The sequence below is a fragment of the Syngnathus floridae genome, chromosome 14, assembly GCF_059516105.1.
Source record: "Syngnathus floridae isolate MCC-2025c chromosome 14, RoL_Sflo_1.0, whole genome shotgun sequence".
NCBI classification, from domain to species: Eukaryota; Metazoa; Chordata; class Actinopteri; order Syngnathiformes; family Syngnathidae; genus Syngnathus; species Syngnathus floridae.
Window position 1 is genome coordinate 8,310,906 of NC_142426.1, and position 27,026 is coordinate 8,337,931.

At 44.8% G+C, this 27,026-nt stretch overlaps 2 protein-coding genes and 1 long non-coding RNA gene across 10 annotated transcripts in view; all 3 read left to right on the forward strand.

The window, feature by feature from the left end:
- Nucleotides 1-1,441, forward strand: part of LOC148387490 (receptor-type tyrosine-protein phosphatase F-like) — a 114,226-nt gene extending 112,785 nt beyond the window's left edge. For all 8 annotated transcript variants that reach the window (XM_088395467.1, XM_088395466.1, XM_088395468.1 and 5 more), the window contains one exon: nucleotides 210-1,441. In XM_088395467.1, the coding sequence (XP_088251593.1) occupies nucleotides 210-278 (69 nt within the window). In that variant the 3' untranslated portion in view covers nucleotides 279-1,441. The remainder of the gene's footprint in view (nucleotides 1-209) is intronic.
- Nucleotides 1,442-1,581: 140 nt separating this feature from the next.
- On the forward strand, nucleotides 1,582-13,382 carry LOC148387491 (uncharacterized). Its single transcript, XM_088395473.1, has 7 exons — nucleotides 1,582-3,513; nucleotides 3,594-3,688; nucleotides 3,778-3,873; nucleotides 3,994-4,103; nucleotides 4,173-4,719; nucleotides 9,228-9,519; nucleotides 10,069-13,382. The coding sequence occupies exons 6-7, from the start codon at nucleotides 9,255-9,257 to the stop codon at nucleotides 10,497-10,499; spliced, it is 696 nt and encodes a 231-aa protein (XP_088251599.1). The 5' UTR covers nucleotides 1,582-3,513; nucleotides 3,594-3,688; nucleotides 3,778-3,873; nucleotides 3,994-4,103; nucleotides 4,173-4,719; nucleotides 9,228-9,254; the 3' UTR covers nucleotides 10,500-13,382.
- Nucleotides 13,383-21,096: 7,714 nt separating this feature from the next.
- Nucleotides 21,097-26,672, forward strand: LOC148387492 (uncharacterized). The gene is made up of 8 exons (XR_015862746.1): nucleotides 21,097-21,383; nucleotides 21,497-21,554; nucleotides 21,619-22,089; nucleotides 22,382-22,493; nucleotides 22,594-23,822; nucleotides 23,888-25,122; nucleotides 25,197-25,595; nucleotides 25,849-26,672. It is a non-coding gene; the product is annotated as an uncharacterized LOC148387492 (long non-coding RNA).
- Nucleotides 26,673-27,026: the final 354 nt, after the last annotated feature.

The window sequence follows — 27,026 nt, forward strand, 5'->3', positions numbered from 1 at the left end:
CTCATGTCTTGTGCTCTCCTCCATTTAAAGAGATGGTAAATTAAAGTAGACCAATTCCTGAAATAAAAAGAGGCCTTTGTTTGATAGGAGACATTTAATCACCCCACTTTTTTTTTTTTTTTATCATTGCTTTTCTTTTTGTCTTGGAAAGGGGACGGGCAAAATGTATTTGTGGTGACCCTGAAAGTGACCCCATGTGTGTGTGACAGGACCAGTACCAGCTGTGCTACCGGGCCGCTCTGGAGTACTTGGGAAGCTTTGACCACTATGCAACGTAACCCCAGGCGCCAAGGTCCAAGTCCCTCAGGAGTCTGCCAAGTGTCCCATCTCAGCCACCAAACGCCCTGGGGGGGGGGGGAAATCAGCACCCAACCCTGTTGCTTTAGGGGGAGGTGCGAAGGACAGAACCTACCATGTGACTTTTTTTTTTGTGCTTCAAAGTCTTGTACAGTCGACAGTGCTACCCGTCCCTCATCTAGCGGTACCGCCACTCATTTTTACATTGATTACATTTATTGTTTAGTCTACTTTTTTAATCATTTTCTTTTCTAACATTGTGTCTTAATGCGGCTCCGGTGCTTTGTTTTCATAATCGCTACTTTTAAAATGTTTTTTTTGTATTGTTTTAAAAAAAAAAAAGAAAAAAAGGGTACGTTATAGCACACCGAGGCTATAGATGCTAATCTTTACCGGGCCAGCTACTTATTTGCGTTGTTGCGCGCTCGGGATTTAGTCGATGACGATAACAAAGAAAACAAGACGACAAAAAAAAAAACTGCCTTTTATCCTGCTGTTTCCTCGAGGACGAGCACAAAGCAGCTGATGCTAAGCTACTGCTAAGCTAAGCCTGCAGACGATGACGACAGAGTGTGTACAGGAAAGCGAAGCACATGACTTTTTTTTGTGTTCTTTTGCAAAAAGGCCTTTGTACAGAATGGACCATTCCACCCGACGTGACAAACACAATTGATCTTATTTTATACAGAAATAGAACTATAAATATAAATATATATATATATATGATTATATATATGTACAATGATGCATAGGTGTACACACAGCTTGTTCTTGAGAGACGCCGTTTGCCGTATGTACTGTACCATTGACCAAAAAAAAAAAAAAAAGACATAACGCAGCACAAACCCTCGCCACCCCCCTTGTTGTCACAGCGCACACACCTTTCCCCAAGATGGCCGGTGCAAGCGCACACGCCTAAAGTGGCGGTGGCAGGTGTATTGACAGGTGGGTGGTAGGGAAGGCGGGGGGGTTACTTTGTTCATTTTAAAATCTTGTGAATGCATCGTGCTGTCGGGGTTCTACCTGTTGTACACACACATACACACAGTTTTTCTATTTGTTGATAATGAACTGGAATTTCAAAAGAAAACCTGTTAACGAATGAACACTCGAGTTGTAAAAAAAAAAAAAAAAGACGGGGGGGGGGGAAAAAAACCTTGATGTTAATAAAGATACATAATTGGGTTTTTTGTACAAAGTCTTCCTGTTTGACTTTATTGCAGAATTTGGGCATCTTTGATTTTTTTGAGGGTAGGGGTTCAGGATAGGGTTTAGGCTTGGGGTTTAAAACTAGGGTCAAGGGTTAGGGATTCAAACTAGGGTTTAAAATTAGGGTCTTAAGATAGGGTTTGGGTTTCAAACTATGGTTAGAGTTTTCAAACGAGTTTCAAACTAGGGTTAAGGATATATGATGTTAAGGGTTGGCGCTAGGTTTAGGTTAAGGGTTATAATGAGGGTGTTGGGATTTTTTAAGGAAGAAAAGCCTTACATGGTCCTTTTTTAATCCATATTAAACATCTTCATTTTCAAAATAACCCAAACCTCACATCCAAGAATAAAAGGCTTTATTGTTCCTACGTGTTATCGCTTCTGTTTGGGCCAAGATGTGGAACTTGCAGAAACAGCGTGCTGGTGCTTTGATTGCAGCCGCTAATGACACCTGGACTCCAGTGTTTATATGCACGCTGATTAAGGGCTTCCTTCAAATCACTACCAAGACCTAAAAAAAGGAACAGAATTCCAATCCTCTCGTTAGCATAATATTGACACGCTTTTCCTTATTGTTCTTTTCTCTCATTTTGTATATGCAGTGTGTCACACAGATGTAATCCAAGCTGCTGCCTCGAGTGTACGCATTTGAGCCTTTCACTCGTATTGTCTCCCTCAACTTGATTTAAGGATTAGGGCAGCTGCTCTTTTTTTTTCTTCTTCTTCTATCTAACAAGCGGAGAAAGCCCTCGGACATCTGTGCGCAATATGGGAGACTCAAGCTCCTTCCCAACAATGTTTCCTTTTCAAGGCCTGAAAAGCAGCAGTTGACGGGCATCGCCGACCCACTGCAAGGAACTGGGCCTCGTGTCAAACATGGCCTTGTAATGTAAAGTTCACTTGTGTTTTGGGAGCTTCTCAGGCTGGTGCTAACTGAGGCTCAGAGCTAAATCTCAACTGTGTCAAATTGAAGTAAATCTAGCCCAGCAAGTGTGGTTGTAAAGCAAATGAGGATGTCATTGTGTTTGGTTTGGAAATGTAAGGAATGCTAACTTGGGCCAACTGGGGAACCTCCCTCTTTGTTTTGTACTACAGTACATGGTTGCCAGATAAACAAAATGAGGGGACCCATCGTTCCATAAAGGCCATTTTGATTCTCGTGATATAGAAAGAAGATTAACTGATTTGCTAACTTTGCAACTGGCTCAGAACTGAATCTCAACTCTGACATAAAAGATTTTTTGAGAGGTTGATTACGGCAAATCATTTGAAAAACACTCAGTGTTGTTATCAATTTAGAGTTTTACTACAGACCATTGTGGCCGAAAACTAGCTGAGTCTGAAAGTACAGCGCCCTCTGTTGGTTGCTACTGAGAGATCAACTCTTCTTTGCTTGTATTTCTTCAAGGTGTTTCTCTAAAGTTGAGTCAGTGAGTCAGTGAGTGAGTGAGAGTTTGACTGTGAGAGTCAGTTCAGTTCAGGTAGCCGTGAGGGCAGGACGATTGATCATGCCCATTTTCCGGCTTCTTTAGAGAGGTCGAACTGGATTATTGCAAATAAGAATATAACAACCTCCCGTAAAGTACCAAATGTTTCTTTGCTAATCAAGTTGGAAATTGACCATTTATGTTGCCAATGCTTCAGACTTCTGAACTTTCCTGTAGTCTTCAAACCGATGTACCAATTGATTTATAAATTGTTGCTTCTTTAGAGAGCGTTGACCTGAATTATTGAGTCTCAACAGATTTATGGCTCTGGCTCTCAGCTGCAGGTTTGAAAGTCAAGACGAGGACCGCCACCGTGCACGCAGTGAAGACGAGTGGGGCCTCTTGTAAACTTTTTGTGTCGGGAGGAATTCCAACACCCCGATGCTGCTTGGCCACAGACGACGCATAGTGACTCATCGAGCAGTCACAAATGTTTAGGCCCGGAGATTGTTGTTTATCACATTTCCTGCCCACTTAGCTCCATGAAAACAACATCCAACCATCTGCACACACACAAAATGTAAAGAGATTCTCTTTGACAATTACAACTACACAATCAACCAGGTGAGTGTTCTTGACTTCTCTGCCCACTTTTTAGAGGTTATAAAGTTGAGTCCATCATAAATGACAGTGCAACCATCACTATGCCCTTGCCTCCTTCTTCAGATGACTTAAAAATAAGTCTCATTGAAGAGGTGATGAAGTTGAATCCATTACAAAAAGTGCTATGTAAAAAAGAGAGCGGCTCCAGACCCGTCGATGCGTTTAACTCTGTTCTCTTCAGGTGCGAGGAAACATTTCTGAAAGGCTTCAGAGGAATTCCGACACCTCCATTCCACCGATCCCTGGAAGTTGATGGCTTGGCTGGAGGCCACGCAAGGTGACTCATCGGGCGGTCTGACGGCACATCACGAATGTTTTAGACGTGAAGATTGTTGTTTATCGGCTTCCCTGCCCACCTGTTTGCGGATCTTCTTTAACACTGTTTATTTTCTTACAGCCCTCGAACAAAACACCGACCATCTGTGCCCCCCCCAAAAAAGTGCGCTTTGAGGCGCTTTCGTTGGCAAATTCCATTATCACAGAATGCCTCCGCTGTGATAATTTCATGTAAGTGGGTTTACTCTTGTCTTAGTGGCGTTAAAACCCATTGTGAACTTTCCTAATTCTCCTTAAAAGATTGCGGCGGACCCTGCAGACCCCTCCTACTCCCGGCCCAACTCTCTCGCCGAGCAGAAGGTGAACGTAAAGCCCTGGTTTGGGCCGGGCCAAAGCATCCTTTAGGAGCCACGGCCCCGAGGGAGATTATCATGTCGGGGGTAATCCGAGGAGGAGGAGGAGGAGCAACAGTTGGAGCGGTCGGGGGGAGGCGAGCTAAGGCAGGCAGAGAGGCTCGCCGCCCCACTTCAACCATCTCACAGCTGCGAAGGAGATGCTGATGCTCACGATCTTCCAAACTTTTCCTTCCCGTGCGAATCTGCTCGGAAAGCTATGAAAGTCCCAGGAATGCGGATTTGGATCTTTCCTGCAAAGGAGCACGAGTGATAAAAAAGAAAGACGCTCAAAGGGCCCAAATCAAGTCCGGACAGCTCCCTCTCCGGAGGGCGCAGCCGAGCCGAGTCGGGATGAGAGTTCCTCACCCGTCAACACGGTGATGGACTTTCCTGGTGGAGGTCAGCCCGAGACAAACGCCACACAGCTAAGTCTGGATTAGCCGGCCCGAACGGTAAGGACGCCGCATCTCCTTTTGTCGGCTTTAAGCCGGCCAAGCTTATGGCCCGGGCGTTTATTAGGTGTCGCACCCCGGCGTGGCAGAGCGCATGCCGGGATTAATTCCAATCGCGGCAGCAAACCTGCATGCTCGGGCCGCCGCTTGTCACGGAATGTCAGTGACGCCATTCTCCCTTTTCTTGCATTCCGCTCGCATTTTCAAGACATTTTTGGCCAATCGTCATCATGATTAGCTTGTTAGCGAGGAACCTTTTTTGGCCTGTGGCACACGTGTGTGCAAGCGGCACAACCGTGTGACAGCCACTCAAGTGGAAGAATATAATTGTAATAATGCATCATTTAAAATGGATTAAAAATATGAAATTACATGTCGGTTTAGTGATAAAATAAAGTTTGTTTTGTGATGAGGGTTAAACAACAACTTATAAAAACAAAAAAAGGAAAATTAAAAAAAGTCTTATGTTGGAATGAATAAAAAAGTAAAGAAAAAGGCAATTATTTTAAACAGTAGTAAATTAATTTATTAAATTAAAATTCAAGCTAAATAAATTTAATTCATGAAAGCCTTTTGCTTTATGCATTTATTTCATAAACACATTAAAATAAGAGTTTTTTCTTTGTGTTATGGCCCACAAACGGAATATATTTAAAATTTGATTAACACAAAAAGATATTCTAAAAACATTTAGCCCACATATATGCAAAAAATATATATACAAGTAAAAAACAAATAACTAACAAATCCGGCTCATGTAAATCAGCTAAATCAGCCAAATTTAAACCATGGAAAAATACAATGACATGAAATAGTATTTCTCCTTCTTGAATGTATATCATTAAATAAGAGCGGTGAAGTGTTCTTGTTTCATTGAGTGTCATCGCACTCATCCACGACTAATTACACGTCATCCTCCCTCCGGTAAATCTCACAGCTGACAAGTTCAAGTGTGAGAAAAAGTGGAGCAAGGCAGCGGCAAGTTGTTTTTTTGGAAGCTAGCATGCAAGCAAAATGTCATCATATTTTCTACACTCACACTTGCCCGTGCTTGCATATGTATTTGCGAACGCTGTTCGGCACGGCAGTCCAATCCGACAGGAATCAGTGTGTGGGACCTGCATTTCCTGAGCAGTTTTCTACGTTGGTTTTGCAATAAAAGCAACGTTTGCCCTCATTTGTGTGAAACTTTCGCTAACAAGCACCAGCCGTGTTCTGTTGATCTCGCTGACTCAAGCGCTCGGCTTAATTTAGAACAGCCAATCTAGCCTCGGAATATCGACTTTATTTGAGCGCCTTTATCTGTGGCTCCAGACACATCCAAGCGCTTGCTTGCTCATTCTCCAGACCTGCAAAGTCTTGAAGGGTTTCCTCGGTTTCCCTAGAACATCAACTTTGACGACTCCGGACCCGTCATTGTGTTGCATCATTGTTTTCCATGCCAACTAGGAAGGTGAGGATTCAACTTGTTGGAAATTTAAAAAGTTGAATTCATCACAAACAGTGACTCGCCAAAGTGAGTTGCTCCAGACCAATCTTGGCGCTTGCTTCTTCATTCTCCTGACTTGAAAAACCTTATAGAAGGTGATTCTTGGGAGGTTCAAAGATTCAATCTGTAACAAATGACGATGCAGCAAAGCCAGTCGCTCCAGACCTGTCAAGGCACCACACCTCTTCATTGGCTAACTCGATTCAACTGTATTTAAAGGAGACTTCAAAACAACCACCATTGCAACCGAGTGCAGTCTATGGAGCAAAACGAAGTCATACAACAAACACAGCCAATCCTGTCTCGGCATGTCCACTATGAGAGCCTCTCCAAACCCACTGAGGCAAGTTCTGAATCGAGGAATGGTCAGTGTTAGGGTCAGGGTTAGGGTTACAGCTAGCATTAGGGCGAGGGGTTTGGGTTAGGGCTAGGCTTAGATTAACACGTACACACACATGCAAAGTGTATTTAGTGTAAAGGAAAGGCCTGCTCCCTGCCTGCAGCCAGGTGTTCACCCACGTGACAGCAGATAAAGCCGACTGCAGGCATTAGTGCTAATCCCGCCCTGATCTTTGGAATATGTCCCTCTTACTTCTGCAAGTACTCCGATCCTGGCCCACCTGCTACTGACTCGGGAGGCCAAAGGCAACACCACGCCTCCTGACGAGCCCCCCCCCCTTCACTTTAAAAAAAAAAATTCACACGACGACACACAGTAGGTGACAATCTCCCGTTTTGTTTGTTTACACCACTATCGCAATCTTCCGCATCTCGATTACAGGTCAAAGTGCACGCGGCGTTCAAAGCCGACACTTCGGCAGGTCTCATTTCGAGAGCCATTATTGTAAAGTGGATTATCAGGTGTTATGCGACGGGGAGCGGGCAACCTTTGACTTTGTGGTCACGTCACATGACCCGAGGAGGTCACCGTCGTGAAATCAAAAAGCGGCCATCTCCTCCGCACAAAGAGACGCTTCATACAAGACCTTAAGAAGCGTTCTCATGTCACATTGGTGCCTCATCTTCCTTCAGGCGCCTCAGCGGTGGCACTGGCCCAATTATTTCTCATTTATTGTACACCCCACAAATAATGGCATCTTTGAGCACCCACAACAAGAGCCCTTTTTTGGCGGTGCCTCAACGCCTCATGCGACAGGAATGGCGGTAAAACGGCAAAAGAAAAGGACGGTCTCGGAAGTCGCGTGTGAGCGCTGACAGATGCTGTCGCTGAGCCAAAATACAGACCAAAGATATGAATTTGCAAGCTCGTTTCACGTTTTGGTGCATTTGTAAGCGACGTCCTCCAAATGGACGCCCACCGTGGGCTGGAGAAAAAAGTTGCTCTGTTACTGTAGTATGTATTTAAAAAAGTCAAAGTGATGTTTTGAAAATATTTTTGTAAATATTTGACATATTATTTCCCACTTCTTTACAATAAAATTATTGCTAAATTATGCTTATTCAAAACAACACAAATTGGGGCAGTTTGTGAGTTGCTAATTTGAACTTTTTGGGTAAAGATGTCTGTCCCTTTTTAACCTAAATGTTTTTTTTAGTTGCGATTGATCTTTGGCAGAAATGCTGCCTACTGCCCCCTGGTGGTTGTGCGCGGCAACAGGGATGAAGCAAACTGATTGGTTTGGCTAAATCAGTGCCTTTATCTTTGTGTGATCGTAGAACGTCATTATTTTAATGTCTACCATTTTACCTTTGAATTCAGTGCGGAAAGAAAAGAACAGAAAGAGACTTGTTTGTTGGTTTGACTAGGATGGTATTAGCATTCTGATAATTCTTGGCTGAGCTTTAACGGTCGGCCTCAAACATGCTAAACGATCCTTGGAGACTGTCGGTGGCTGCACACATGTGCTTCCCAGCTAAACACGCAGACGAAATGAGCTCCTTTCTCCACATTTGTTTTGTTTCGAGGGCCTCGTCGGACTCTTATTTTTATTTGCCGATGACTTTTCCTGCTGCTTCCTCTCCTTCTCCACCCGGGGCCTTCTCCTCTTTCTTTATCCTTCCTCATCCCCCCCTGGCCCGTTGGCGCGCTGGCAAACATCAGCAGCGGCGGTTTTCCGGAAGCCGGGTGCTCATCCGTGTCGTCTGTCAGCTCTCGCTCCGGGGAAAACACTCTTAGGTACACCTGCTCTCGGGTTAGCCGTGTAACTTCCAGCCATGTCCAACTGAATTGCGCAACACTCAGAACTGTTTCTAATATTATGACTTTCAGCATGCTAGCCAGCACTCGATTTCTTTGCCTTGACTTGCGAGCCCAATCTTGATATTTGAGTGTTGTATGCTGGCAGGGAATTCAACTCAACTCATTTCACTCACTTTCTGTTTGGCAAACAGGTCACCAAAAAGGTCATTTGGCCCATTTACTTTGACGCTAAGTTAAAAAATAATACATTCTTTGAATATATTGTTGTATTTTTCTAAAAACGAATTTAATCGTTTAAATCCGATTATGGCTGCTACATTAGCATCAATGCTAATAGGCAACAACAGCAATGCTATTTTCCTCGTAAACAGCAGTGTAGCATTAGCATGATTAGCAAGCTGTCGTATTATTTACATGCTGCTTTAAAGGAGACCCTCCGCATGTACGTATGTGTTAGTGTGCGCTACACAGACATGTGTGAACACAAGCCAATCTGGTAAAACACTTTAAGGACCAGTCTGGATTTGCTGTTAGACACAGACAGACAGTTACTTATTTCCGGCTGGAGGGAAATGATTTTTTTTTCAAGTGACATGATAAGAAAAATGTGAAGCCATAAGTGCATAAAAAGAACAAGCTCGGTGGCAATTGTGAAAGGTGAGCTAAACCAAAATTCTAATGTTTTTAGTTTCAAGCATATTTTTTCTTGCAAAGCGAGTACAAAAGTCTTTTTTGCGTTTTTTACATGTTTATGAGTGTACATATATGACCTCTGGGCTTAATGGTTTTCAAAACATTCAACCAACCCGCCTACACTTTTTTTCTTTACCTCCTCCTCTCTTTTCCTTCTTTTGCCAGAGTCTCAATGCTCCTCCACGCTCTAAGATGAAGTTATGGAAAAGTGCTACTTTTGCCTTCATGCTCTGTGGCGCCGCCCTGTCCATCATCCTCGTTAGAAACATGGCCACCACCGCCGGACACCCGAAAGCAAAAACTAAACACCAAGCCTCATCTTCCTCCTCATCCTCATTCTCCTCGCGACATACGTCATTCTCAGGAACTCCATCCTCATCGCCGACAGATACCTGGACCAGGGCTGGTCATCGGAGGACACGCTCAGCAGACAACATGAACTCCCTACTCTCAGAATGTAAGTTCCACCTTCATCATCATCATCAACAACCATTCATACTCACATTCACCCAGCCTAAACCCCGACACCAAATATAACGCAGTCAACAAGGTGCATTAACATGTAAACGATACGCTACATGACATCACGCTACAAGCAGTCGCCGCAGCACGTTCGAGCAGGTTTTAATGTCTTGCAATAATCTTCAGGCAATTAACGCCTCACATTTCTCGGCGTATGCTCCTTTCATCGAGTTATTTTGAGGAAGAAATCTTCCACACTGCAGGGTGAAAGTCAACGGGGAAAATGCGCTCGGAAGTGGCCCAACTTGTGCCACAGTCTAAAAAGTCCAAATTGAGGCATTCTGTTAGATTCTAAAACCTCGCTAGAAATTCCAAAAACCCAAAAGGTAAGCCAACTTTTAAATGGGATCAAACTCATTTAGAACATGCAGGACAGCAGTCTTGGAGGACCGGGTTTGGACCCCTTCCCCGCCCCCCTTAAATCCAACAAGTTGTTGCAGACCATTCTGACAACTGCGCTTTGCTTCTGGCATCTTCTGTCCAGTGTCAATGATGTTCCAGAGCTTCACAGAAGGTGAGCTTCAGCACGTAGTGGGGACACTACTAGACGGGAAGAGACGGAAAAACCGTGATCAAAGCCAGAGCCGAAGGACTAAAAGAGCCCGGCGGGCCAAGCCGTGCTCGGTGAGGGAACTGGAGCTGACGGTGAGCGAACTGGGTCTGGGCTACGACAGCGACGAGACGGTGATGCTGCGCTACTGCAGCGGCAAGTGCACGGCGCAAAGGCGCAACTACGACATCACCATGGAGCACATGATGAGGACAGGCTTCCGGAAGAAAGGTCGCAAAGACAAGGTGGGCAACGGCCCCTGTTGCCGGCCCACCGCCTTCGAGAAGGATTTCTCTTTCCTGGACAACCGCAGCCGCTACCACACCATACAGAACATTTCGGCCAAGAACTGCGGCTGCGTATGACCCCGCCCGGGCCGAGACTCACTTCTTCATGCTGCTCTAAGCTCTTCCGACATTGGAAAACTATGGAATATAAACTCAAGATCAGGAATCCGTTCAGAAGGATACCGAGACAACGGACAAGTGGGCAGATAGTGACTGCTATCCGCATTTGTTTTTTGTATTCTCTTTTCTATCTGTGTAGTAACACTGTAAGCAATGGTGTCACAGCTATGTAGCGACATTACGTGCGTGCTGTCTTGTCGTAGCACCGTGTGACCAACGCTGAGTCGCAGCCCGAGTAGTTGGACGCCGTCATGGCATTTCACGCTCCGAATAGCTCTTGCAACGTTGGCCCCTCCAAGCAGGCGGGAAACTGCCAGCAAAATTGGACCGTACACGAACATTGGCAGAAAACAGTTGATTGTTAAATGTCACTCACAAAACTAGCAGGGATATTTTGGATGAAGTCATTATCAAACTCAAGATGCCCCATCAAGCTTAATCCTCGCAGCACCTCTAATGTCATCCCTAACCAAACCTAAACTCTCAAAACAGTTTTAGGCAAAGCCCAACACTGAACTTAAACTCACATTTTACATTCACATGACTTCACGTTGTAAACGCTACGTCAACATTTTCTCATCGGACCTCATTTCTCAAGCTAGTTCTTTATCTGAACAATTGAGTCAGTATATGCTGGGTGGATACAAAGCATTTGTTTGCGTTCATCTCTCAAAGTGTTGCAATTATTTAGCCGAGGAAGAAACTACCGACTTTGAGTCATATCCGTTCTCAGGAAAAGTCATCTTTGATCCCGACCATGCTCATTCCGCAAGCTATTGGATTCTCCTCATCTGAACAAGAATCTCTTCATATCGAGTCATATTGTGCTCTGTGTCACTCTTCATAATGAGTCAGAACCTAGTCAGTATACGCTGGGTTCAAAGGTAAAGCCACATAACCACTTGTTAGTCAAACTAATTTATTCCTTTAGCTGAGCAAGAGGCAAGTGATGTTGAGTCAGAGCCATCGAAATTGGGTCGAAAGCAAAATCACGTGTTTACCGCTTGTTCCTCAAACTATTTTGGTTCCTTGCTTCGGAACAATTTCTAATGTATACATACATGTGAAACTCAGCAAATGTTATTTGAATCTTATATACACAAGGAAAGGGAACAACTTGCTGGTACAAGCGAGTTGTGTGTTTTTGACACTTATCATCGAGGGAAAGCGCAAAGAGGATTTTAAAGTACAGATGACATCGAAGGAATGTGCCGCAGAAACAATTAAAACAATTCCAGCCTTCTTGTTACAAGTACGTGACTCACTCGCTTGGCAACAATTAAAAGAATAACACTAAAAAAACAAAAAGGAAGAGTGAAAGAAAGATGCTGTCTAGACACGTCCGTCTCGCCTCCACTGTTTGCTTTATGCTATCCCGGCGTGCCGCGCGTTCTCCCGAGCGCACACGAGCGTTGTCAGAAACTGTTGCGGCTTTTTTGGTTTTATTATTGACAGGAATTTTGTGGATGTTTCATTTGTGTCTGTGTCAGACCCACACAAACCACAGTCCTTCAGATTACGCAATCACAACACGGATGCTAAGTCACCATTTAAGTGTAATTAAAGTTACTAATTAACTATTGAGCTCCCTGTATGATCTTCCGTGGGGAAATTAACGATGATGAATGATTTCTTTGCTTTGGGCATGTTACTGACTGCAGTGTTACAGGAAAGTCTATTATTGATGAATTCTATAGCTATATTCTATTGACTCCAGTTTTATTTATTGTGTTTTGCGTAGATGACTAAGGCTCCGCCTTCCACCTCCACGTTTTGTCTGAAGCAGGGATGGGGAACCTTTATTCATTTTTTCCACCCTTTTCCAATCCTAATCCCAAACCAAATTTAACCTGTAACCCAATCCAAACACAAACCTTAACGACGTTTTTATCCTCAATCCTAACCTTCATCCGAAACCCTGCCAAGTGAGCCTCTCACAAAAATCTTGCCATGACGGGAAAAACTGCACTGTCAGTTGTTGTTACAAGGGCTGAAGCTATGTTATAAAAACACAAAAAGAGAAAATGAAAGAGTGGAATTATTCAGAGTTTTGTTACTCTACCAACAGAGACTCTCCACACTTTGCTTTTTAGTCACAGGGAAAACGTTTGATACAAATTAGCTCGTTATTAGCGAAGAAACAAGACAAGCGCATAACAATAATGAATCGAGTAAAATTTTGCAACAAGATGGTTCAACTTTAACCTCCATCACAAGTTATCCGAGGGCCATCTATGACTACAACAATCAAACAAATATTTGTCATTGTATAATAGCAACATTAGCGAGTTGGATGTTCTTCTGACATTCTGGAAGGTTTTCCCCATCCCTGCGATAGAGTCACACCCAGGAAAAAAAAAAAAAAAAACACCTTCTCCCCTAACCTAACACTTAAATTATCCTTCCGCGCACAATTGCCAAAACACTTGTAATGACAATTTCAAACAAAAACGTCTCAAGTATCCGGCTGATTGCAAACCCTCTGGATGTAATTTGCGGATGTTTACACCAGCGGATCTTTAAGGTAATCCAAACCGTTGGTTAATTGCACTCAACCCTAAAATTACCGCCGCCTTCCAAAAATCCATCACCAGGCCGCTCGGCTTTTTGCGGAAAAAAGAAGCTATTGTCACGAACGATGAAACATCACTTTTGGCAGTCTTGTGTTGGTTTTGTGTTTTGAAATGGGCAGTGCATCATTATTGTAGTTGACATTGTGTATTTATTTGGGAAGTAAATTATGGTTCTGCGTATTTATTTAGTTTACATACAAGCTTATTATCAGGAAGCAACTTTGTGCCAAAACAATGTTTGTGATCATTCTATACTGACTGCTGAATAAACATCATTTCACAGGTAGCCATGCTGTGCCGTGCTCATTTCTCCCAAACGTTACGTTTACAAGTATTATATTAAAATATGATCTTACATCGCAGGTTATTTTTAGTGAGGCCCTGTATGTTGCGACAAAGGCAGTTTTAATCAAAATGCCATGTTTAGATTCTTCAAATAATAACCAAAAATCATTCCCCCCCCCCCCCAATTTTGTTATCAGAACTGAATGAAGTGATTTCATCCATTGCAAGGTCATACAATTTCATCCAAAATGTTGTCATGCGTTTTAGGCTTCATGCGTGAACTTGGGTTGAATTTTTGGGTGTGTTACTAAGCATGAAAATGTTGAGAGACGCTGGAGCGAGCGGCTCAGCAAACGCATCTCCCGTCTTGACTTTTCCTAGACTTGTCATGACAGGAGGATGTAATTGCCATCAACGATTCCTGACACATTCCGAGAAAGCGTCAATGAAAGTGTATCATGATGAGTGACGTGCATGCGGATTGGTTGACGTGGCAACCCAATAGATGCCAGCGGCGGTTGCCTCCGAGCTGTACTTCATGTTGCCGAGGCGACCAAATGACTTGTTTTTGTGTACCGTATTTTCCAGACTATAAGGCGCACCTAAAAACCTAAAATTTTCTCAAAAGCCGACAGTGCGCCTTATAGTCCGGTGCGCCTTATAGTCCGGAAAATACGGTATGTTTAAAACGAGATAGCGATATCAAGTGCATGAATAGGCAACGGCAGCTCACTCATGACCCAAATGATTGATGGTCATGAGTGAGGAAAAGAGAGAAAGCGGAGTCCACCTGTCGTCGCCGCTGCGGGCCACAAACTACGTCAGTCAACTCATGTTCTCACATCCAACATGGAGTCCACGCCCCCCCCTGTCATCACACCTCCGGACTTGCAATAAAATCAACTATGTCAGGAATCTACCCTCCTTCGACTTACAGGAAGTAGAGCGGCAAAGACGTATCAACTACATTTTTTGATGTCATTTCCAGACTGTATGTGGGTCTCAGCACACCCCCTGACAAAAAAAAAAAAAAAACATTAAAATGTTTTTAACAGCTGTGACTTTCTTTTGCCTCGGAGATAAACAGTTATTTCCGCTCACTGCCGACCGGTGCTGTCAGTGGGAAAACAACACGGACGATTTGGAGCCAAAAAAAAAGAGTTGACGTTTTAATATCAAAGCAAGTGTTTTATAATAAAAAAAAAAATGAAGAAAGAAGCTATATGTTTTCATGGGGAAAAACAATACTTACAAATACTCATATTCGTAAGGAAAAAATAACTTTGAGAACCAAAAGTTGGATATTTTAAAGAATTTTTTTTCTTTGAATGTTTTCTCCAAAAAAGTCAGCTTTTGTCAGGAAAAGTAATGCAACTGATATAAAATGATCCATAATACCCTTTTTGTATTGAACACAAAGATCCTTTCCTCTCCACTTTTTAAAGTTTATTTGAGGCCGCAAATTCCGAGAGGAACGTCTACTCACGACAGGAAGCGATGAAGTCAGCATAAGCAAGACATTTGTTATGAACTGCACTGGCAAGATGTACAATAAACACAGCAGGCACTCACACGCACGCACGTGCACACTCATACAACTATTGTGGGGCCTACGCAGGCAGCCTCGAGATGACTTGGAAAAATCTGAAGAGTCAGAACAACAGCAGGTGTTTCTCCTCAGCACGAGTGTTGTAATATTAATAACAATATAGCATAATAATAATAACAAAGTGACTGCTTTACAGCCTTTCTGTGTGATTACATGTGTTGGATTTATAGCCGTGGCTTTTAGGGAGAAGGCGTCAGCGCGCAGACGCATCACTCGCGGGAGACATTTTACACAGATGTGTCGTCCCTCCCTCTCTCGAGCCCAGCACACTTTTACCGCTTTCCTCTTATCAACGACCAGCCGTTAACAACTGTAAGAAATCAGCCTCTGGCTCATAATGCAAAATGGGGGAAAGTTGTAAAGTGCTGTGGAGACAGGAAGAGAAGCCAGTTTTGTTGAGCGTCTTTTTTGGTAGGGGTGTGTAGTCACAAAAAAAAAAAAAGACTCACCTGAAAAGGTCTGCCATTTTGGTTTGAAGGGGCCACTTTTGGTTCATCCTGGAAAAAAAATATATATATATATATTCTCTAATTTTTTTGGATGATTCAGCTTTCAGTTTTCAAACCATTTATTTCACAACACGTCATTTGGAAGGAGTGTCTATTACACACATGAGATTTAGCATTTTGGTTTGAAGTAGCCACTTCAAGTTCATTTTGGCGAGTGGATGTTTAGTAGCATCCTTGGAAGTTTGGGGGAGAAAAAATCCAGTTTTAAGAAAACCATTTTGGTCATACTGTATAAGGAAGAAAATCTATTATAGCTGATAATAGTGATATGAGATTTGAGTTTTAAAGGAAGCTAGCAGCTTTAACTGGCTAGCTTTTCAAATCCGTTTAGCTGCTAAGATGAGGTCTTCGCTAGAGGACATTGTTTAACTTAAAAAGAATGGCGACTATTCTGCGAGAGCATTGCGTGTCTTTGAGGGACAGAGGAAGCTCTGTGTTCTGGTTTTGATGTCTTGTCGTCTTTGAGGTGCTTCCAGCAAAAGACGCACGACTGCATCGACATTTTAAGTTCATGAATCTCGCAGTCAACTTGTATTGTTCCGCTTCATGTCCGCTTCTGCTTCTATTTCCCGTCTGGTTTTGCGCTCCGTTGTGTTTCCAAAAGACCTAAAAAACAACAAATGTTGGTTTCGATGATAATTTGTTCCAGGCCGTCACTAACAATGTGAATGAAGCACAATTGCGAGGTATGTGCGGCACGGCGTGCCTTCACAAGGCGCACACACAAAGTACATTTTCGCATGATGATTATAAAAAACACATGATTGACATTCAAGCCTCCCCAAGGGATCTGGCTTTTTGTCAAGTAATAAGCCTTAAATCACTCTGACATAGACATGGGCGTTATTTGCCACTCAGCAGTGCCCCCTAGTGAATGAGTGGAGTTAAAAATAATTCAACAGTTTTTGTCACACATTAACCCTTAATGCATATCATGCTGCTCATTTAGGTGTCATTGCTAATGCCCCCTGGGGTGGTGGCCATAACATAACTAATAACAGTGTTATTGGTCATTTTTAGCAGAAGACACAAATAAATTCTTGTGAGTATTGATCTGTCTACAAGTCTTGCTGCACCATTGGTGTTAACATAACCATTGCTTAAAGGCTAGCAACACATAGAAGGCAATTGTTAGCATTAAAACTCACTTTTTAAAATTCAGTAGTGCTTTCTTACCTCAAAAAGGAATTGAAACCCCCACTGTACTGATCTGACTTTTGACCTCTGCTGCCTCATGATTATGTCATGTTTAAATGAGGTTTCTCGACTTAATGTAAACCCTGAATCAAGAAGATCGGTCGAGCAGATAACGTTTAGCTAAACTGTTTAATTAGTGACATCATATTAATGATCACAAGTCAAGTGACATCGTATTTAGTTAAAACCATCTAGGAATGTTGAGAACTCTACTTTCTGGGGCTTCTCCAGACAGATGGAACGGGAAGGGCATTTTTTTTGCTCCTTTTAAGGAAGCAAATGACTCCGCGGAGAACCATCACTTAGTCTTTATGGGGGCGATCGAGTTCTCGTTTTCATCATTTTATTTTACTTGAGCTTTGACGTATCACCTGCTCTTAAAAGCGAGCCTGCACGGGAGTGTAACTGACTTGTGCACAAATTCCAACTCCCCCTATCAGTGCTCCTGTAAATCCTCCCTGATTTTTTTTTTTAAGAAAGTAAGTTTGTTTGTTTATTCATTTATTTTTTAAATCAGAGTTCTTGGACTTCTTGTTTTATCTCAGGTGATTACTGAGTCAAAACACGTCACAACTGACTGCACACAAGAGGAAAAGGGGAGTTTGTCGTGGGTAATTGGTTGCAATTTGTACTCAATTTCGAACAAAGCTACAGGTTAAGAATTTTACAAACCGCCCGCCCGTGTGAGACGCTTGTCAGTGTAACATGCTGACACACGTTTTAAGTAGTGTTGGCTCGTGAGTGAACAATTCAAAAGAACGAATTATTTCAGTAAACGAGAGTGAATCACTTCACTTCCAAAGTGATTCGTTCTTTTTCAGTTCATATGACTTCAACCAGTAGGTGTCGGTAATGCGCATTGAAGCCGGTTCCACCTCGCCGTAAAACAAAACGAAGAAGAAAATGACTTCACTTCCCGTTCACGAAGGAGTCTCAGTTGCTTTTCCCGTTCACTAACTCACCGGATATGTGAGTAAACGAGTCAGTGAGTGAGTGATTTGCATTTTCAGTTCATCGCAGGAATGGATCAGCGAGGGAACGAATCCTGACTTCCCCGTTCGCGAACGAGTTAATGAGTGAACTGCCTTCCCGAGATATGACTTTAACCAGTAAGTGTCGGTAATGCACATTGAAGCTGGTGCCACCTCGCCGTAAAACAAAACGAAGAAGAAAACGACGTTACTTCCCGTGCATCAACGGATCAGTCAGTGAACGTCTTGCATCTCCTGACGTGAACTATGTCAGCCACAATCTACATTTACGATTTGCCAAGAAATGCCACTTCTTATATGGATGTTTTCTCCCAGCTAACGGCTAACTTTATTGCATGAAGGGATGCGCCGTTATGCAACAACTTCTCTTTATTTTATAACACTTAAAATAACGTGTATGCATATACACGCCTAAATATTGTTATCCAATATATCTACTTAACCACTCGACCAGAGCTCTTGCTGTGCTTAGGGTTAGGGTTAGGGTTTGTGTTAGGCTTGCTCTCGCTTTTGCTGTGCTTAGGGTTAGGCTTGCTCTTGCTGTGCTTAGGGTTAGGGTTAGGGTTTGTGTTAGGCTTAGGCTCGCTTTTGCTGTGCTGAGGCTTAGGGTTAGGCTTGCTCTTGCTGTGCTTAGGGTTAGGGTTTGTGTTTGTGTTAGGCTTGCTCTCGCTTTTGCTGTGCTTAGGGTTAGACTTGCTCTTGCTGTGCTTAGGGTTAGGGTTAGGGTTTGTGTTAGGCTTGCTCTCGCTTTTGCTGTGCTTAGGGTTAGGCTTGCTCTTGCTGTGCTTAGGGTTAGGGTTAGGGTTTGTGTTAGGCTTAGGCTTGCTTTTGCTGTGCTGAGGCTTAGGGTTAGGCTTGCTCTTGCTGTGCTTAGGGTTAGGGTTTGTGTTAGGCTCAGGCTTGCTTTTGCTGTGCTGAGGCTTAGGGTTAGGCTTGCTCTTGCTGTGGTTAGGGTTAGGGTTAGGGTTTGTGTTAGGCTCAGGCTTGCTTTTGCTGTGCTGAGGCTTAGGGTTAGGCTTGCTCTTGCTGTGGTTAGGGTTAGGGTTAGGGTTAGGGTTTGTGTTAGGCTCAGGCTTGCTTTTGCTGTGCTGAGGCTTAGGGTTAGGCTTGCTCTTGCTGTGCTTAGGGTTAGGGTTAGGGTTTGTGTTAGGCTTAGGCTTGCTTTTGCTGTGCTGAGGCTTAGGGTTAGGCTTGCTCTTGCCGTGCTTAGGGTTAGGGTTAGGGTTTGTGTTAGGCTTAGGCTTGCTTTTGCTGTGCTGAGGCTTAGGGTTAGGCTTGCTCTTGCTGTGCTTAGGGTTAGGGTTAGGGTTTGTGTTAGGCTTAGGCTTGCTTTTGCTGTGCTGAGGCTTAGGGTTAGGCTTGCTCTTGCTGTGCTTAGGGTTAGGGTTAGGGTTTGTGTTAGGCTTAGGCTTGCTTTTGCTGTGCTGAGGCTTAGGGTTAGGCTTGCTCTTGCTGTGCTTAGGGTTAGGGTTAGGGTTTGTGTTAGGCTTAGGCTTGCTTTTGCTGTGCTGAGGCTTAGGGTTAGGCTTGCTCTTGCTGTGCTTAGGGTTAGGGTTAGGGTTTGTGTTAGGCTTAGGCTTGCTTTTGCTGTGCTGAGGCTTAGGGTTAGGCTTGCTCTTGCTGTGCTTAGGGTTAGGGTTAGGGTTTGTGTTAGGCTTAGGCTTGCTTTTGCTGTGCTGAGGCTTAGGGTTAGGCTTGCTCTTGCTGTGCTTAGGGTTAGGGTTAGGGTTTGTGTTAGGCTTAGGCTTGCTTTTGCTGTGCTGAGGCTTAGGGTTAGGCTTGCTCTTGCTGTGCTTAGGGTTAGGGTTAGGGTTTGTGTTAGGCTTAGGCTTGCTTTTGCTGTGCTGAGGCTTAGGGTTAGGCTTGCTCTTGCTGTGCTTAGGGTTAGGGTTAGGGTTTGTGTTAGGCTTGCTCTCGCTTTTGCTGTGCTGAGGCTTAGGGTTAGGCTTGCTCTTGCTGTGCTTAGGGTTAGGGTTAGGGTTTGTGTTAGGCTTAGGCTTGCTTTTGCTGCGCTGAGGCTTAGGGTTAGGCTTGCTCTTGCTGTGCTTAGGGTTAGGGTTAGGGTTTGTGTTAGGCTTGCTCTCGCTTTTGCTGTGCTTAGGGTTAGGCTTGCTCTTGCTGTGCTTAGGGTTAGGGTTAGGGTTTGTGTTAGGCTTAGGCTTGCTTTTGCTGTGCTGAGGCTTAGGGTTAGGCTTGCTCTTGCTGTGCTTAGGGTTAGGGTTAGGGTTTGTGTTAGGCTTAGGCTTGCTTTTGCTGTGCTGAGGCTTAGGGTTAGGCTTGCTCTTGCTGTGCTTAGGGTTAGGGTTAGGGTTAGGGTTTGTGTTAGGCTTAGGCTTGCTTTTGCTGTGCTGAGGCTTAGGGTTAGGCTTGCTCTTGCTGTGCTTAGGGTTAGGGTTAGGGTTAGGGTTTGTGTTAGGCTTAGGCTTGCTTTTGCTGTGCTGAGGCTTAGGGTTAGGCTTGCTCTTGCTGTGCTTAGGGTTAGGGTTAGGGTTTGTGTTAGGCTTAGGCTTGCTTTTGCTGTGCTGAGGCTTAGGGTTAGGCTTGCTCTTGCTGTGCTTAGGGTTAGGGTTAGGGTTTGTGTTAGGCTTAGGCTTGCTTTTGCTGTGCTGAGGCTTAGGGTTAGGCTTGCTCTTGCTGTGCTTAGGGTTAGGGTTAGGGTTTGTGTTAGGCTTAGGCTTGCTTTTGCTGTGCTGAAGCTTAGGGTTAGGCTTGCTCTTGCTGTGCTTAGGGTTAGGGTTAGGGTTTGTGTTAGGCTTAGGCTTGCTTTTGCTGTGCTGAGGCTTAGGGTTAGGCTTGCTCTTGCTGTGCTTAGGGTTAGGGTTAGGGTTTGTGTTAGGCTTGCTCTCGCTTTTGCTGTGCTGAGGCTTAGGGTTAGGCTTGCTCTTGCTGTGCTTAGGGTTAGGGTTAGGGTTTGTGTTAGGCTTGCTCTCGCTTTTGCTGTGCTCAGTTGTTTATCACTTCCTCTGATATTAAGTCGCACCGGAGTATAAGTGAGCAGCAGGGGGGGGCCCCATTTCAACCCCTTCCACTGAGTGCCAAGCAGGGAAGAAATGGGTACCATTGTTATAGTCACTGGTATGACTCGGCAGGGGTTTGAACCCACAACCTCCCAGTCTCAGGGCGGACACTCTCCTCTTAGGCCACTGAGCTGGTAAACACTTGTGTCGTAGTATAACACTTGTAGTCGTTTTTAAATAACGTGTATACCTATATACGCCTAAATATTGTTATCCAATATATCTACTGCAATTTCACATTAGATTGCTGGTTTGAAATTTGCTTTTGATATTATTTTTAATAAACATTTATGTTAAAACGTGTCTGGCGTCTTATTCCTTGTTTTTATATTCGCCAATTAAAACATAAAAATCAGACATTTTATATGACAATATGTGTAGGTACACTACACGAGGTTAAAAAAAAAAACATGTTCGGTGTTGAAAGTTTCAACGGATAGTCCGAAGCAAGCCTTTCCACAGTAGTCACCATGACAGGCGACCACCTGGTGGCGTCAGTGTGCCGAGCGCCGTTGGACGATCAGGAGAAGAAGATTTGAATCGACGGATGTGACGTCAGGGCTTTAGGTCAATTGAAGACAGGTGTGCTCGCTCAAGGGGAGTTATCATATGCAGGTGCCACCGGGCGCGGGCCGGCAGCGGCGGCGGACGGTTTCTCAGGTAAGCGAGCATGCTAGCAAATGTTTGTCGTCTCCTGCCGTTTCTCACGACGGCACGCTTTGTTGCTTTTTCTCACAAGCCTTTTTTTTTTCAATTGATTTTGTTTGTCGCAGGATTGTCGTACTCTCGTGACTCGGCAACGTCACGTCCACCGCGACGGTGGGCCTGGAGGTAAATTGTAGCCCGTGAGCAAATGTTTGCAGTTTCTTACGATGCCATTTATTATTTCTTGCAGGATTTTCGCTGTCTAGGGAGTGCTTGAGGTTTCGGCACGGCACGACACGGCACGCCACAATCCACTTTGCGTCGCGTCGCGTCGTTGCGCGTTTTGGTGGTATTTTAAATGTCTTTCGCGGTTGTTTTTTTTCATGCTGGCCAGCATTTTTTTCATTCGTCTGTCTGTAGACGGTTCGTAAATGACGCCGCCGATAAGCGCGTGTTTGTCTGACTATAGGAAATGTTAGTTTGACTCTAGTCAACTTAACCATTTTATAAATTATTTTATATGATGCGTGTGCCATTTCCGTGTCATGCAAACTGGTGAATGCAAACTGGTGAATGCAACGTATATGTTACGTCATGTCCAAATCGGACCAAATCCATTCAAAGATGGCGCCCGCCCGCTCTCGTTCCGTTACGCAACAAACATTTGCCCGGGTTATTTTCTCCCGTCTTGGACGCCGCCAACCTGGATCATCTGTCCAATGTGAGGGGAGTTCATGAATGATGAAATTAAAATATGAATTATAATCCTGAATAATTATCATAATTTACTACAATGTGATGATTATATATTTTTTTCAAATGTAAAACTCTACTTAGAATGTATCAAATTCAAAGATGAACTATAATTTTGATCAATTATCATAACTTACTACAATATAATATTTTTTTCAAATGTAAAACTCCTAGTATGTATAATTGTTGGTAAGAAATCATGCCATTGGCACTCGACTCAATGTCTATTTTTGTTGCAATCATTTGCTTGTCTTTTGTAGCACTAAAAACTGCCGCCCAGCCAGCATCCTTCTATACAAAGCAAGTAAGAGGCTCTTGAAGGAGCCCTTTCAGTGATGTTGAGGACACTGAGGAAGAGTAGTCCTAAATCAGGTGAAAACCTGTTTTTGTCAAGTTTCAACTTCCCAACACACAATGGTTGTCGAGTTTTAGCTTCCCAGCACACAATTAATGGCTGTCTGTGTTTTTGTAGGCTGCAAGAGGAGCCGAATGGGACAATTCCATATGAAAAGGCACAATGGCCTATCCAAAGGAGCCATGGCCTATCCAAAGGAGCCATGGCCTATCCAAAGGAGCCATGGCCTATCCAAAGGAGCCATGGCCTATCCAAAGGAGCCACGGCCTATCCAAAGGCGCCACGGCCTACCCAAAGGCGCCATGGCCTACCCAAAGGCGCCATGGCCTACCCAAAGGCGCCATGGCCTACCCAAAGGAGCCATGGCCTACCCAAAGGAGCCATGGCCTATCCAAAGGAGCAATGGCCATATGCAAAGGAGCAAAGGAGCAATGGCCATATGCAAAGGAGCAAAGGAGCAATGGCCATATGCAAAGGAGCAATGGCCATGAGCAAAGGAGCAATGGCCATATGCAAAGGAGCAAAGGAGCAAAGGAGCAAAGGAGCAATGGCCATATGCAAAGGAGCAATGGCCACATCGCGCTGCAAAAGTCGACGTGTGCGGATCATGTGCCCAGGAGGGGGCAGTGTGGTTGCCTTTGGTTATGGGTGCACGACGGAAAGGTTGCAGGTGTGGACAGTGTTTAGGGCTCTGATGGTTGGTCTTGCTTTCGAGGTGCGCTGTGGTTGTGGCTGGTCTGGATCCAGCGTTGTCTTGTGCTTGGTTGCCATTGACGGCCCACTTGGGGGAGGACGTGGTTCCGTGGATGGACACAAAACTGAACTTTGACGTGGAGCTGAATGTCCAATTTTGCCATACGACTTGTACCATTGTGTGTCTTTTTCTAACCTGCCACTGTCGTAGTTGCTGCGTTCTTTGTTCTTTCCCCTCGGTGTAGGGTGGCGTCGGAGCGAGCCGATCCCGAATGTCCAATTTTGCAATTTGACTTGTGACATTTTCCTTTTCCAACCTACCACTGTTGCACTTCCTCTAACCCTAACCTACCACTGTGGTACTTGTGTTCTTTGTTCTCCCCTAGGTGTTGGAGCGAGACAGTCACATTGTGTCTTTTTCTAACCTAGCACTGTCGTGCTTGATCGAAGCCTAACGTACCACTGTGCGTCCTTTGGTCTCTAGGTGTAGGGGGCGGTGTTGGGGCGAGCCGGTCCACGGTGAAGACTTAATGATGTGAGCAGCGCCCAACTCATTGCATGTTGTACCTTTTGCAGGCCGGACGCAAAAGGGGGGTGCATGGCCCGATTCGACCCGGTGACCGTCACCAAGAGTACCTAACCGCTGTGATCAAGTAAGCAAGTGACCTACAACTTGGGGTGCTCTTTGAGTTTCTAACATTTGTTTCTGTTTGTGCAGATAGCGACCGGGACGCGACACGATCTGCTCAGAGGTGGACGGACCGCTGTGGCATCGCTCTGAAGTAGCAGAGTTCTGAGGGAGACCCGCTTCCCTGGAGGCGTCGACCTGCGCAGCTTCAGCATGTGAAATGGTTTTTTTCTTTTCTTTTCAGTTCACACCGGCGGTGTCCAAATGTCTGTTTGAGGGCTGCATACTGAATCAAATTGAGAATTCTTTGACACAAATTCATTAAATCAATCACAAAATGTTGCCATTCATATTTTGTGCTACAAAGTAGTGTTGCGTTCATTCGTGTGGTGTGTTGATCAAGTTGGCCCGAGGCTACCATTTGGACACCAATGGTGACGTGTGTGTAGGGCTGCACCTGGATTGGAAAACCGTCATATGGTGGTATAGGTCGTTGACATGCACTTGAGGAAAACAAAGATTTTTTTCTATTCATGTGGCAAATGAAACATGTTTTCTGGCCTCCTAACTATTTGTAATGAGTTTAGAAGATAAGTCATTGATGCAAGTTAAAGTTAACTGGTCTAAGTGATGTCATTGCGATCAAATAGTTCCTCTCCATCCTAGAATTTTGCACAACTTTGCTCAATGCTGTGGTCTGGCCCAATACTGCCATATCGTTGGTATTCCAAAATGTTGTGCAGCCCTCATTGAGTGCCAAACGCGCAGCGACGGCAAGCCCAAGCGACGGCAAGCGACCGCGCAGCGACGGCAAGCGCAAGCGACCGCGCAAGCGACGGCAAGCGCAAGCGACCGCGCAAGCGACGGCAAGCGCAAGCGACCGCGCAAGCGACCGCGCAAGCGACCGCGCAAGCGACCGCGCAAGCGACGGCAAGCGCAAGCGACGGCAAGCGCAAGCGACGGCAAGCGCAAGCGACGGCAAGCGCAAGCGACGGCAAGCGCAAGCGACGGCAAGCGCAAGCGACGGCAAGCGCAAGCGACTGCAAGCGCAAGCGACGGCAAGCGCAAGCGACGGCAAGCGCAAGCGACGGCAAGCGCAAGCGACGGCAAGCGCAAGCGACGGCAAGCGCAAGCGACGGCGCAGCGAGACTTTTGTGCTTGTCTTGCAAGGTGGAAGAGACGATGTATGAAACAAAGAGCCGGTGGACGGAGGCCACCAGACCCGCGATTGGTGAGCGGGGTGCAAAGGAAGGAATCACCCAAAGAAAGCAGTTGCCAAGTGTTGACGAGGAGCCTGATGCATGACTGGCCAAGGCTGGCCAGAGGTGGTGACATGGCAATCCAATATGCAATGCACTTGTTAGTTTTAATTTGATTTCCTTATTTGTCTGCCGTTCAGGGTTGCCGGGGCGGCGGATGGGACGAGCGCCAGCCTGCACCCGGAGGGACTGGGCTGACCCCACAAGACCAGGGAAAGGGCAGGTCATGAGTACGTTGACAGATGTGAGCCGCATGCAACTGAGTGCCGTTTGTCTTTTTGCACTTGTGCGAGGCGGAAGACGAGTCCAACACCGGCCGGAGCAGACCCGGACCTTGGCCCGTGACGAGCGGCCCACACGAGACTGATGGGTGCAGATGCAGCCAGCGTTTTGAGGGAAGTATGACTTTGTTTTTTCTTTTTCTAGTGAGATTTTTCCCCTTGCAAAAACCACCACAATACACTTTCAGGATTGCTGGGGCACTGGATCTGATGAGTGCCTGCACAGAGAGGGACTGGACAGGACCGCGAGACCAGAGGGTAATAATAAAAAACTTTATTTGTAGAGCACCTTTCATACAAGAAATGCAGCTCATAGCACTTTACAACAAAGAAAGAAATTATAAGCATTGAATTCTTCATATAGGAACAGACATAAAAAGAAAACAAAACCATGTGTACATACGCTATTAATAAAGGGAGCTTCAAATAGGAGCACGCTTTAATAGACAGGTAATGAGTACGTCCACAGAAGTGAACCGCATGCAACAGAGTGCCGTTTTTCTTTTTGCAGTGGCACGAGGCGGAAGATGAGTCCAAACGTCGAATACCGGCCGGGGGGGAGCCAACCTTCGCCCGTGATGAGCGGCCGACACGAGACGGACAGGTGCGGATGCGGCGAGGGCAAAGCGCCCAGCCAGCATTTAAGGAGAGTATGACTTTGTTTTTTTCTTTTGTCCTTTCTTTCCTTCCCTCTCTCCCTCCCTCCACTTTTTCACTGGGTGTGCACACTGGCTATCTGCATGATGCCTCTTTCTTTCTCTCTCAGCGCCGCGTCATTTTGCAATATTGTTGTTTTACTGTTGTTTTTTTAATCATGAAATGAACTGTTTGTACTGTAATTGTGTGTGTACCACTGAACTGCAATTAAACTGTGAACTGAATTCAAGTGGTCCATTTTAAACATTGGCATTGGCAGTCTATCGTGCATACAAACTGGAATCATTTGAGACATTCTCAATGACAAGACAATTGTAAAGTTAGGCTGAAACAAAATTGACTTGTTAAATATGCAGTGTCAGGCTTTTTATTTTTTTTAACTACATTAAGAAAAGCTGGATGCATTCTAAATTGTTGACAAAAGCCAAGTAGCCAGACACCCATAGATGCAAACGACAAGTGTACAAACGGTCTCTGTTGCGATCAGTAAGTCATCTTTGGCAACCCTGCTTTAAAATGGCCACCGAACTCAGAATCTTGCAGAATGTTGGTACATTTTTCTGTACGAGTAAAAGCTGTTTTAATGTGGTCAGAGCCATTTTTTGGTTTGTTTTGAATAGTCATGCATCATGTGGGCATTCTTGTGAATAAAATCAACAGTGGCGTGTTTGCTTCCTGTTGGTGGTCTTGTAAATAAAGTCAACTTTGGTGTCAGTCATCATTCGCGATGTGCCTCAATCGATGGTGCATCTCTTGAATGTGAAACTTCTTGCATGTTTTGTTGCAGGGCTTGGCGTACCCATTGGCTGTCTGACTACAAAGAAGGCTGCTGCTGTCCAGTCCAAGTTGCTGCTATAGTCAATTGAATGTATAAACATAGCTTGTAACTTCCAGGACCTTAGCTTTCAATTCAAAGCAGTTGCGTAACTACACGGCCAGCCTCGGTACATGTACTGGGTGGTACTACCCAGTTCAGAGTGAAATAAAGGCCAGAGTGTTCTTATTCATACCGGCATCCTTATGAAATTGACC